Source organism: Phoca vitulina, unplaced genomic scaffold, assembly GCF_004348235.1.
Source record: "Phoca vitulina isolate PV1807 unplaced genomic scaffold, GSC_HSeal_1.0 scaffold3, whole genome shotgun sequence".
Taxonomy (NCBI): Eukaryota; Metazoa; Chordata; class Mammalia; order Carnivora; family Phocidae; genus Phoca; species Phoca vitulina.
The window spans coordinates 57,613,314-57,626,887 of NW_022589706.1; the positions used below are offsets into that span (position 1 = coordinate 57,613,314).

Consider the following 13,574-nt stretch of genomic DNA (forward strand, 5'->3'; position numbering starts at 1 on the left):
TGGGTAATCCTTACTGATCCTCGAAGCAGAGCCTTTGTGATTTGAAGAGAGCCTCACACAGTGATGGCCACATGTAATTTCCTTACAGCTGCAGGGTGACGTATTAGAGGATATTACAGCTGCTGAGTCAAAGTATTCTTTTATCTATTTAAATTTTTAGCATGTCTGCATGCTGTGCATATTTAGAAAACAAATGGAATCCTCTGCTTGCTTAAAAACAAGAAATGTATCTATTTCAGCCCAAGCTAATGCTCCATTTCCAGTCTCCCTTGTAATGTGTTCATTAATTTGTTTGTTTAAGTGCTAATTCGCTGGGTTCGTTAGCAAGCAGGCACACATACGAACAACTGGAATTCCATCTGCCCACCCCTCTACCACATGCTTATTATATACCAGTAATCTGAAACAGGCTACACATAAACGTATCCTGGGTCTCTCTTCTTTCCTTGTCACCCTCAATGAGTCTTATATTTAAAGACTCTTCACCGTAGTTGAAATCGTGACAAATAAGGATTTACCTACTGAGTAGCAATGCTAGAATTCAGAGAGATGGCCTCCGGAATAGGCGCTGTTTTTAAGCAATTAATGGATACACACTCACCATTTAGACATATTTGAGGTTAGCCTCCTTTTTTGATTACAGACAGCAAGGTAGATGCAAATGCCTTACGTTACAGATGGGGCTTTTAGGATGGGACGTTAATCCTTACAGAGGCTGCTAGATTGGTGGGTTGGAAACTCAGTTCCCCTATTATAGTAACTGCAGCCCTGGTTCAAATTAAGCAGTGACAGTATAAACTTCCTCTAGTGTATCCTGTGAAATTGTTCCAAATGTCACCTGAGTGGGGGGTGGGGGGAACGGGCATGGAAGGTAGGGTGAGGAGGATTATAGGGGAACTCACTCTGTGGTTTGTTGGCCTCTCTCAGAGTACTGCCATTTTAAGGACAGTTTCTGACAGTTGTGCTCCTATAGTGTGGATCCAGCAAAGATCTGAATTGGGATTTGTCAGACGGAAGAAAGCAAGAGTTGTCCCCAAATCAGCCTAATTCTTAGAAAATAGGCGTATAGATTTCACTACGCATGAAGTGACTGGTGTTTGAGCAGTTCCCCGGGACACATGGTCATCTCCTGCAGTGCCTGGGGATGGGGCTCCTACCACTTCTTAATTATGTTTAGAGTGTATAATTAATACATATGGCTGGCTGTGGGGATATTTCTCTTTCCATTATCTCAAATCCTACTGACAAGGCAGATATAAATTGTCACACACATAGCCACGTGGCGCCCTTTCTCTTGGCCTGAAGTGGATTTTGAAAACCAGGAGATGCAATCCACATTGACCTTTCATGAGCCTCCAAATTCCCTACAATTTCCTAGGATTTTGACTCCAATAACCTTTTTTCTTCTTTCACTCAACACATAGGCGGGGGCTGCCTACTAGATACTACTGATTGAGCCAAATTCTACTTTGTTTTAATTTTTAAAGGTATTTTGGAAGCTGACAATTTGTGAAAAGGTCTTCCCAGGTCATGCCTGAAAGACAAACCACTGGTATGTTGGCTTTCCTTCTCAAGGGAAACCCAAGATCTTCATTCCTGGTCCTGACAGCTTTCATGTACTTATGTTACAGTATTCTTAATATGCCTAGTGTAGTACAAGCCTCATGAGAACAGTTCAGCAGCAGGATATTATTAACAGAGAGGGTCTAATAGACATAATGTGGGGGGGAGGGGAAAGAACGGTAGGGACCCCTGTCCCCTTCCCAGTAAGGCTCCTATTGAGAGCTGCTGTATGTCAGAGTTTTCTTGGATTGTTGGTTCTTTGCTATGGTTCTCATGTCTTCTCTCATCACTGTTACCTTCCATCCAACAATTTCTCATTTAAATCTGTAATAAAAACACAGAGACCTCTATAAATAGACTGGCAAAGAACACAGGCACACACAAACCCATTCCCAGTTGCCTTTAGGATAAAATACATGCTCCTCTTCATGGTATTCTAAAACTGGTGCAGCCGGGTCCTGAGTGGCTTTTTTCTTTTCTTCTCTTTTCTTTTTTTAATTTTATTTATTTGTCAGAGAGAGTGAGAGAGCACAGGCAGGGGGAGCAGCAGAGGGAGAGGGAGAATTGGGCTCCCCGCTGAGCAGGGAGCCCGATGCGGGACTCGATGCTGGGACTCCGGGATCATGACCTGAGCCGAAGGCAGACGCTTAACGACTGAGCCACCCAGGCGCCCCATGAGTGGCTTTTTTCTATGTTCTTCAAGATCCAGCCATGTTGTCCTTCTCTCAGTTCCTTGAAGGCATCCTGTTCTGTTGGGCTGCTGGGTTTTTGCCTAAGCTTTCCCTCTTCTTGGATCCCTTTCCAAACCACCTCACCCAGCCCAGCTCCTCTTGCACCTAACCCCCACGCAGGGTTCATGGCTCCACCTTCTCTTGGAGGCCCTCCCTGTCTCCTGGACCGAGTCAGAACTCCTGTTACAGACTTCCATGGCGCCCTGGTACTTACCCATTAACATTTAACAAAATGTTCGCAATAGTCTCGTGGCAGTCCTGCATCTCAGTGTTTGCCATACGCTCTATTGTTGCTCATCCCGCTGTGCCACCATCTCTATTGGCCTGGGACCCAGGTCTCGATTTGGAGAAAACCCTTTATAAGGCAGGAAACACAGCCCAAGTCCACTTTATTGTTGGATTGTTGAATATGCCGCTTGGCTGCCTCCAACCTGTTCCATGGGAAAGGAGGGTGAGGGTAAAGTGAATGGTCTCTCTGTCCCTTCTTCCTCTCCAGGTGGAAGGGTTTTTCTGGGCTGGGGCACAGAAGTGGAGAGTGCAGGGGTTGTGGTGGTGGTGGAGGGCCTGGGTCTGTTAGCTCCAATGCACATTCAAGTTTGTTTTTCCTTCCGTCTTTCATCTGTTCCTGAGCTCTGTGAATTTGCTATCTTTTAGAGCTGATTCTGATAACTTTCTCTGGGAGCACATGACGGCCCATGCTTCCTGGTTCGATGGGGGCAGTTACTTACAGTGGATGAGAAAAGAACTCATTGGTTGATATCTCAAATTATTATTTGATTTCACATATTTCATACTCAATTACAATTATATATCCAGGGTTGTTTTTCCTGACCATACTGAAAGCTGTATGACTACAGTAGGCATTTGAACGTTTTTGGTGTTTGAAAGATTTTTTTTAATGCTCAGCCTCACTTATAATAAAAGAAGTATAAATGTAAACAATGATATAACTGCAGTTTTCACCAACTAAATTAACCAAGATTGTTTTACTACTTTTCAGTTCCTTAGTGCAGGCAGAGTTATGAGGAAACAGTCTCATGAGTGACTCTCGGAAATGTAAACTGATACAAACTTCCTGGAATGGAATCTGTAATACCTATTAAGAATTTTACATTTTTTTCATGTCTGTAGTGGTTAAAAGTACATGCCCTGGAGTCAGTGTGGATATGACATGTGTGAGCAAATGACTTAACCTCTGAGTCTCCATCTCATCATCTTTAAAATGGGGATAATAACATCACCTATTGCATTTTTGCAGACTATGCATGAGATTATACATTTATAATAAGTAGTACAGTGCTTGATATATATTCTGAGCTCAATAAATATAAGCTATAATAATAATATGAATTGGGGTGCCTGGGTGGCACAGTCGGTTAAGCCTCCAACTCTTTTTTTTTTTTAAGATTTTTATTTATTTATTTATTTGACAGAGAGAGAGACACAGCAAGAGAGGGAACACAAGCAGGGGGAGTGGGAGAGGGAGAAGCAGGCTTCCCGCCGAGCAGGGAACCTGATGCGGGGCTCGATCCCAGGACCCTGAGATCATGACCTGAGCCGAAGGCATACGCTTAACGACTGAGCCACCCAGGTGCCCTAAGCCTCCAACTCTTGATTTTGGCTCAGGTCATGATCTCAGGGTTGTGAGATCAAGCCCAGTGTCGGTCTCTGCGCTCAGCACAGAGTCTGCTTGGGTTTCTCTCTCCCTCTTCCTCTGCCCCTCCCACCTATAAATAAACAAGATCTTTAAAAAAAATTTTTAAAAATTGAATTGCATTCCTGACAATGTCTTTTGGGAGCTAATCTAAAACGCACAGAAGTCTTATCAGGGCCTCAATTATAGAAGTGGACAAATTGGATGTAAATGTTTTAAGTACAGTTCACCCTAGAACAAAACAGGTTTGAACTGTTTGGGTCCATTTATATGTAGATTTTTTAAGATAAATACAGTACAATATGGTAAATGTATTTTCTCTTCCTTATGATTTTAACATTTTCTTTTCTCTAGCTTACTTTATTGTAAAAATACAGTATATAATAATATCTATAACCATCAGAATATTTGTTAACTGATTATTTAGGTTATCAGTAAGGCTTCCAGTCAATAGTAGGCTATTAGTAGGTAAGTTTTTGGGGAGCCAAACCTTATACTTGGATTTTTGACTGTGCAAGGGGTCAGCACCCCTAACCCTTGGTTTTGCAAGGGTCAGCTGTATATGAAAAGTGCAAGTTTCTTGTTTATTTATTCAAGCCTGGGATATTATGTAGTCCCTAAAATGATGTTTACAATGACATGTGGAAATGCTGATGGTATTGAGTAAAAAAAAGATATTATATGACATTTAATATAATCTCATCTATGTATAAAGCTCTGTATCATAAGAGTATATAGAAAAAAACTAAGAGAAAAATGTCAATGTCAGTAGTTCTTTACTCTGAAAGGGCTACTTCGGGTGGTTTTTATGTTTATTTATATTTGTAAAAATGTTTTTCATATTTTTTTCCATGGCTCACCTCGTATTCAGAAAAACAAAACCTTAAGATTCTTGTCAGAGTCACACTCAGCCCCTCCTCTGGGCAGGAGATCTCAGGGGCCCCCGGGCTTAAACCTGAAGCTTACTTACAGGTGCTCCTCAGTGGGACTGGCCACTTGTAACCTGTCACCCCTGAGTTCTGTAGTCTGCTCTCAAGAACCGTACTTTACTGATTGTAAGTCAGAACACACGTATTAATCCTTAAGCCCTTTTTGCTCTGATTTCTGGCTTCTTTCCCCTCACATCATTACTCATTTTGAGCTCTCCCAAAGAATTCTCTCCTATAAAGAGATTTTGACTTCAAACTCACAAGACAGAGGTGTTTCCTAGGTTTTAGGAATTTATTTTCCTTTTCTGGTTGGTTGAAGAAAAGTCAGTCAACCTTCAGATTGTCTTGAGAGCAGGATTTCAGAGCATATTTAAGTAGTCTTCTTAAGGGGCTTGTAAATGAGAGTTGGGAAGGGAGGTTTGCGTGAATGCATTAACATGGGATCCCTTAGCTTGTTGCTTTGGAATGAATCTATTCATAGGACTGGGTGTTTAGTATGACTTTTTAAGCCATGGATGAATGAGTAAGGAATGAATACAGGTCATGAACAAAAGAGGGAGCCCAACTTCCAGAGTCGGGTAGTTACAGTCTCGTGCGTAAGGTAAAACTTTAAACTTCCTTGCATTACTGTGATGCTTTGGGCAACCTGCAGTTGATTGTTTTATATTTTCAGGTGTCATTTATTGATTTCTCCTTGCTTCCGGGTACTCCATCAGGCAATGTGATATGTCTGGCAATTGATGTGATGCCTTCTTAAGGCTTCACATGGAGCCATGAAGAAAGGCAGAGGCCTCAAGTGGTTTTGGGTCTCTGAGACTCTTGAGCCCTTTCCACTGGCTTCTAGTAGCTGTCTGTCAAAATACAATGCAAACAGCCCTGTCTAGTTTAGGACCTTCAGAGGATGAGACTTGATTAGGAGGAAGGCAGAAAGTGAGGGTTGTGAGGAATGTCTACATTTATCAGGCAGTGGTGGCAGAGAACAAGGACCTGGCTGTGAACAGCACCAGGATAAAGCATACTAAAGGAGGACAGGGGCTCAAGGAGGAGGGCAGCCAGGAGTGTCATGCGTTGTAGAGCTCTCCCATAGGTTCGGTTTAGAGGAAGCCATTAGATTTGGAAATAAGAGGTGGTCAGAGACCTTTTCAAGGCAATACCACAGCAGACTCGTGGAGGTTGAAGGCAGATCCCAGCAAGCTGAAGCGTTCGGGAGGCAGGGAAGTTGGGTGGTGAAGGGAAGGCGAGAGATGGCGGCGTGGTTGTAGAGAAGAGCTTTGGAGGCATTGGTAATGCAGAGTGTGTTCAGAGGTTGAGGTCAAGGAGAGTGAAGAGAGATGGGGTAAAAGATGCAGTAATGCTGAAATAGCGTTCTAATAGTGTTGAAAATTGGATCAAGAATGTGGGCGGAGGAATTAGCCATTTCATACCGGGAGAGAAGAAATGAAATAAAAATGGGTAAAGAAAGATGTTTTGAGTCTGACAGGAAGCCTGTGCCTGAGGGGCTGAATGAAGTAGAAGATAGAATAACCTGGGAGGAGGCGGAGGGTGAGGGTGGGGCCTGGAGACGAGGAGTGAGGGTTTGCAAGCAGCTGCCATGAGAGTGGGAAGGAGCATCCGTAGCCTAGCTCCAGCTTCCTTTAGTAGTAAGTAATGCACATTACACTCACTCATTTCAACGGCTTCTAGAGATCCCCAAGATCAGACAGATTCATAAATATTTATTTATTGTACCCACAAAGTACTCCAGAGATCTTCTTACTTTCTCTTCAAAGCATCCCCTTGGTGATTATTCTTCTTCATTCCTCTAATTGCACATAGATGCAACTAGTTTTTAGACCACTGAACACCTGCGGATCTTGTCGATGCATGTCTGAGCCCAGAACTCTGTAAGCGCTGGCTTGAAAGAGGAAGAGGCTGTGACTTTTCAAATAATGGAGCCTTGAATCAGTAATGTTTCTCAGGTTTCCAACCCTAGAAGGTACCCACTCATTCAGGTAATCATAAAACACAGTGACTTCCATTTGCTCCAGCAACTTTCAAAGCTTTTTGAATCTCCCCTTTAGCTCCTGGCACTGTGAGGAGGGCACAGGAAAAAGAGAACGTTGTGTGGAAACCTTATACTAAGTCGGGGGAAGTAGCCTCCCTATCCTCTTTCCCTCAATACAGTCATCGTTTTCCTTTATAATTCACTGAAGGTGTATAATGAGGATTAATTTGGCTCTTAGGAAATCAAGAATTCCTCCTAATAAGGGCAAAAGGCTGCCCGTAATTTGAAAGTCCCACAGTTCAGAGAAGGGGCAGGGGCTGTTCATTTGCGTGCTCACAAGAAGAGTTGGCATTCTGGGGAGGACACTTTTGGCTCGACTCCTGGAGTGGTTGTGCAGGTCCTCAAACGGCTTCTCATGGGGATGAGTGGGTGCAGGTGTGTGACTGAGGTCCGCTTCTGAGGGAACACGTCTCAGGTGGTCAGCAATTAAGAAAGTATCACTGAGGGTCTAGAGAAAAAGACCTGTTTTAACAGATTTCAGGGGACAGGCCGTCTGTTTCATTGACCAGGATTTTTTAATCTAAACATTGCTCGAGATCACAATCTCTATCTACAAGAGTCTGAGCCGAACAAGCCGTATCTGGTCCCTGAGTGGTGCATTAGCAAGTGCAGACAGTGCTTTGAATCCTAGAGGGAAAGACCTGTGCTTAGAGCTCTGACTTTTCATTTCCTAGGCCTTTACACTCCTTTTTTATTTTGGTGGGTAAATCACGATTTGTGGATTTTCTTCCACCTTTGCGATGGAGGATGGTAAACAGGACCTGAAGGGCAATTACCCCTTAAAATGAGGCAGAGGATGGGAGCTGAACGCAGTCGGGTTCTTGAATGAAAGGATGACTATTACATGGGCGAGACTGAGAGACCGTGCTGGCTGTACCAGGTAATTAGTCATAGAGCTTTAATCACAACTCCTACAACAGAGTTTGTATTGTATTGTGAATTATGTATTGGGTCATGAAAATGACTTTTCAGCTCACAACTCTTCTTTGTAACTTACCTCTAATTGGAGACTAAAATTTTCCACCGACTCACCCCACTTATCTACTAACGCCAGTCCCTCCGTATCAACACCTGAGACTGGTATGCTGCCTCTGAAAGGCCAAATTCCTGGGAAGGCAGCTTGCGGGGAGAGCACCGTGCCCCCGTCAGGAGCACTGTGCACGGGGGCATGCTGGGCTAGAGTTCCCAGAACTCTTGGGGGAAATGTTGAAAGTACTGGCAGTACCGTTGCTGTTAGTCTGACAATTCTCTCTCTACTCCGAGCACGACTCTATCACATGCCCTTCTAGTACTTGAAGGTCGTTCAGTTGAAAAGGGATGAAAACTTAATAGCTGTGCTGGGCCTGGCCATTTGCTAAAAGCCTCAAACGCACCGTTTGTACAGGTCCCAAATGTCTCCTTTCCTGGGCTGTCCTGCCTTTGGGCTGTTCTCCCGCTGTTTGCACTGCAGCGGGGGTCATTACGATCCCTTCTGCCCTTTGGTGTAGTGATGAGACCCCGCGCTCACGCTGCCCGTGCCTTCTGTGTGCCCCCCCACCCTCTCCAGACTGTCATCCCCTGTGCCAGCACTGTGCCGCTGATCTCCACCACACCGGCAGCGTCTGCCTGAGCTGCCAGAATGCCCGGTACCTGCTGCTGGGGGACCACTGTGTGCCTGATTGCCCTTCTGGATACTACACGGAGAGAGGAGCTTGTAAAAGTGAGTAAGTGCCGGACACAGGAGCTGGCGTGAGCTGTTCTTGGGGCCAGTAGCGGGAGAGAACTGGAACTTCCCCAGAGAGAGACAGGAGGCGGGAAGCACGCTGCGGGACAATAAACCAGCCTGGCTAACGCTCTCAATTGGGGCTTTTATTAACGCCTCTCGGGCTGCTGCTTGGAAAAGGAGCTTGGCTACATAGGTTCTCTTTGTGTCTCTTTTCCCTCTGCAGAATGTCACTCCTCCTGCAGAACCTGCCAGGGCATGGGACCCTTCTCCTGCACCTCGTGTGATGCCGACCTCGTTCTGTCCCACCTTGGCACCTGCAGCACTGCCTGCTTCCCGGGGCACTATCTCGATGACAGCCGTGCTTGTCAGCGTAGGTTTTTAAAAATGAACTTTCTCTCCTTTCCTGCTCTTCTGGAGTCATTGAAGGAAATATGAAGTTCTTGCTTCTATATTCTCACTCGATAGCCTTTATTTTTATAAAAGAGAGTTAATCTACAAAGGCATATGGGTGCCGTTAGCAGACATCAGTCTAACTGGGAAGTGCTGGGCTCGGGGATCTCCTCTGCAAGTACCAGCTGTGTGATCTTAGGCCAGTCATTTAGCTTCTCCGTTCTCTGGTTATCTCATTTTAAAAATAAAAGTGTTGGCCTGTTTTGTCCTCAGCAATTCAATTCCAAGATCCTGAGCAGAGAGTGGAACTCGTTCTAGTAAACAATCAGTGACCTAAGCACTTGTCTGGATTTAATTTGTTTTCTGTATGTATTTGTTGAATATTGACAATGTGCAAGGCTTGACATGCTACAAAGCGTTCGGTTTCTGTTCAGTCATTATTTTGTCTTGCATGAGAGTTACTTGTATAGATGTCTTATTTCTCAAATAAGTCAAAATGTGATTAATTACCTGTGTCAGGCACAAACAAAGAGGATAAATTAGGGAAAGGGCAAATCTGAGTAGAAAAGAAATTTAGGAAATCCTTCACAGATGAAGGAACATTTTTGAGATACGCTGAGGTGGCTTACTTTATTTCAATCACTGAAGTGTCGTTTGCGAAAAAAACTTTGTTATACTTTTTCCTTTCGAAATGATAGCTAACAAATAAATACAGTGCTGGTATTTCAAGTTTACGTCCTAGGAAGAACCATATTGAAGGAATTATAGACTGGTGGTTAGGAAAGTGGGCTCTGGACTTGTCAAATCCTACCTGCCACTTACTAGCTTTTTGTGACCTTGAGCAAGTGAATTAACTGCTAGTCCTTGGTTTCTTTTTCTGTTAAAGGGGGATTATAATGGTATGGTACCTATACCTAATGTTCTTGCACTTAGTATGGACCCTCGCGGAGAATAAGCTTTCAGTATAGATTAGTTATTGTTGTTGTCATCGTCATCCAGAATGAGATGCAAATCAAGCACTTTAAGATATGTATATTTTATAGATAGATATTACTATTAGTTTATTGAGATGCTTACAAAGATTTGCATTTGAAATGAATTTATGTGGAACTCATCATTTTTTATCACCCGTTGAGATACCAGAGATAAAAAACCCTTTTTGGACCCATAAAAAATTTGCTTTTATAACAAAAACTTCGCTTAGTATATATCAACTGTCTACCAGTATCTGTAGATTCTCTAACACAAGAGACATGAATGAAACACTTGCATGTTCTGTTCAAGAGCAAGAGAGTGTTGGTGGAGAAATAGTGACTTAGATTTATGAGGCTCTTCACAGCAGTGGAATCACAGAAATAAAAGTTCAAAAGAAAAAATAGAATCTTTTGTATGGCATATAGATGACAAAAAAATGTTGCATTGAAATATTTCTTTCTGAGAAGCCTTTGCCATAGTGCAAGGTGATCTCCGCACAAATGCATTTGTTATGCTACCATGAAAACAGGATTTCATAGACTATTTCAGTTAAATGAAGAATCAGTTAAATTAAGAATCTCCTAGCTTTAGTCCTTTGCTAAAGCTTAAGTTTCATTCTTTCGAAGATTGAATAAAGCACGCCCTTAAGTTGGGTTATTGATGTAAAAAAAAATCAACAATATTCCTTTCTAATGCTCATCATTATAAACAATTATAGGCCTCACAATTTTAGAAATGGTTCAGTAAAGCACTTTCAAGGAAATATAACCAGTATTAAGGGGAGGCATTAATAACCTTACTATAGAAGAAAGTAAGACCTGGAGAACTGTCTGGATTCTGGCTACAGAAACCTTTAGAAGTTACATACTGAGCTCTAAAATTCAAGGATAATCAGTTGAGGCAAGCATTTTAAAAAAGAGATGATAAATGAGGTTCCCAGTGCTTAAAACCATGGTGCTTTAGAGGCAAGGAGGAGAACTCCAGGGTGGCCAGAGATGACCTTGTACCCGATTCAGAGATTCTTTCTCCTTCCCCTCAGACTTCTACAGATGAGGAAGGAAGCCAGGTCCATTGGAGGGGGTGGTAGCTGTTTAGTTGTTTGACGGTTCTTTCTCATGGGCCCTAGAACTCCCCTCTGGAGTGATACAGAGTAAGTCTCCTTCCTCATTCACTTGATTGCCTTCCAAAGTTTGAAATTAACTGTCATTTCCTACTTGCACTTTGCTGCTCCAGGCAAAACTGGAGCCAATGGAGTATTTGAGCAGAAATGGATGACCCTGTCTCCGAGCTGCGGTAGAAAACAGGCCTATTTCAGAGGGAAGGTGGATTTCCTAAGCTGTTGGGTCCTTTCCTCCTTCATGAATGATGGTTCAAGTACATCTCTGCTTCCCTCGTTGGTTTCTGGTCCACTTACGACTATCTTCACTGTCCTCTTGGTAGTTTCTGGGGTCCGGGACCTTGGAGAACTGCACCTGGGACTCTCGATGTGATCATAGCACCATGACTAATACCGTGTGTGGTCTGAATATTCTAAGATGGAGAAAATGCTCCTTACCCACATGCCTTTGGAGATGGAAGCTGAGAACCCAAGGGGCTTTGGTATGTGTAGACCTGCTCTGACGAAGACAAGGTCATTTGTGGATTGCTTGGTGAGAGATGAGGAGTTCAATGAATGAGGAAGAAGGGTTCAGGTAGACATGGAGGGAGCTCCCTGCTCTCAGTGTGACACTGCTGCATGCCTCCAAATCTCCACGTAGTCTTCTAACCTTTCACAGTGCTCGGCATGAATCTGTTTGTTTTGGAAGCCAGTAGAGGGGCTGAGTTATACTTTGAGGTACCGAGGGGGAATGAAAGACTGCATGGAAGGACTCAAGAATAAGAAGGTACACAGATGCTTGAGGAACTAAACTACAAGAAGCTCTCCGCTATCCAGACGGGGCATCATCCTGTCACTCTAAGCTGAGGGACTGGCCTTTGGGCTTCATTTTGTAGCTGTTTGTCAAGTAGGGGGCTCCAGCTGACATTTAGGTTATATGAAGGCTCTTCAGTTTAAGATTGTGTTAGTTTCTTTAGTAACCATATCACACCTCTAGTAAGCTTTTAATCAACTAAAGTTCTTAGATCATTTTTTATAGGAACTACTGTCTGAACAGGTCTCCGGTATCCTTTATTTGTGTAATGGGTTATGGAAAATAAATGCAGGACTTACAGTTTTGCTTATTTCATCAGATTACTTTTAGTTTATTGCTTCAACTAGCTAAAATTGAGTTTGAGTTGTTCTTTCAGCTGGTGAGATTAGACTGTGTGTATCCTATTAGGTTATGTGGCATATTTAAATATCATTAGCATGATTTCTTTGTTGTAATTAAAGCTATTAATAAAAATGTTGATCAAGTAAAAAGTGAAGACTTCATCATAATATTCTACTAAGGACATTTCTTTTACTAATTACAAAGGTTTACTGATAACTTTTTGAGGATGCATTTCAACCATTTTCAAATCCACCTACAACTCCTAGACCCCACTTCATTTTTGTATTCACAGGTTTATCTTTGAGATTTTTGTCAAATCCTTTGCCAAAATTAAGATACACCATGTGTAAAAATTCTAGCCAAAAAAAAGATGGAACTTTAATTTCATTGAAGTTTCCAAAAATTAAAATATTCTTTTCTAATTATTCTCAAACCATCTGTTTGAAAATCCAGTCTAGAGTTTTTCTAGGATCTTTAATTACCAATCTACATATTCTAATGAATATTTTATATCAATGACATTTCTTGTAGGTGAAACAAGAGGACTTCCTTTTTATTTTTACCAGGAGGTAATTTTCCTGCACTGTGCCACACACTTTGATATCCTCTAGATCTAAAATTCTAAAAATCTAGCTCATTCTCTGGATTTTTCCTCTGATGTGTACTTAGAGAAAATTTCAGAATGAGGCAGAGATGTGTTTGAGTATGTATAATTACAATATCTGGTTTCTTTCATTTATGTGCAAGTGTTTATTGAACACCCATAACATGAAATATAACTAGTTAGGTGCTGAACACTATTTCAAGGAACAGAACAAACCTGGTCTTTGCTTTCATGAAGCTTATAGCTTAAAGGATACAGAGGTTAAATAAACATTGTAATGAAAATTATTATATATGGCATGAATGAAATGTCTGGGGTGCTATAAGAGCAGTGACAGGGAGACTTGTTCTAGACTGGAGATTGAAGAAGTCACTGAAGAATGAGTAAGAGTCAAAGACAAGAAACTTGGAGATTATATTGAGAGGATTCAAATATGTGTATTAAGATTTCTGGGTGGAAAGAATGGAGGGAATGATGGAGGAGTGTTATTTGCAGAAATGATGGCTGGAAATTTTCCGGGGTTGAAGAAAGATATGAGTTTATAGATGAAAGTGTCCTCAGAAACCTGAGCAGTATAAATTTTAAAAATCAGTCTTGTGGATACAAGGAAAATAGAATGCAAGGGGGTCAAACTTGGTAAGGGGAAACCAATTAGGAGGCTATGACAGTAGTCCAATAGGAAATGATGAGGGCTTGGATGTATTGGCATGTGAGAATATGGAGAGAA

At 42.3% G+C, this 13,574-nt stretch overlaps 1 protein-coding gene across 5 annotated transcripts in view; it reads left to right on the forward strand.

Annotated features, from left to right (window-relative positions):
• FRAS1 (Fraser extracellular matrix complex subunit 1) overlaps nt 1–13,574 on the forward strand; it is a 404,790-nt gene that overhangs the window by 236,501 nt on the left and 154,715 nt on the right. For all 5 annotated transcript variants that reach the window (XM_032400603.1, XM_032400602.1, XM_032400606.1 and 2 more), the window contains exons 21-22: nt 8,468–8,620; nt 8,850–8,996. In XM_032400603.1, coding sequence (XP_032256494.1) covers nt 8,468–8,620; nt 8,850–8,996 — 300 coding nt within the window. The remainder of the gene's footprint in view (nt 1–8,467; nt 8,621–8,849; nt 8,997–13,574) is intronic.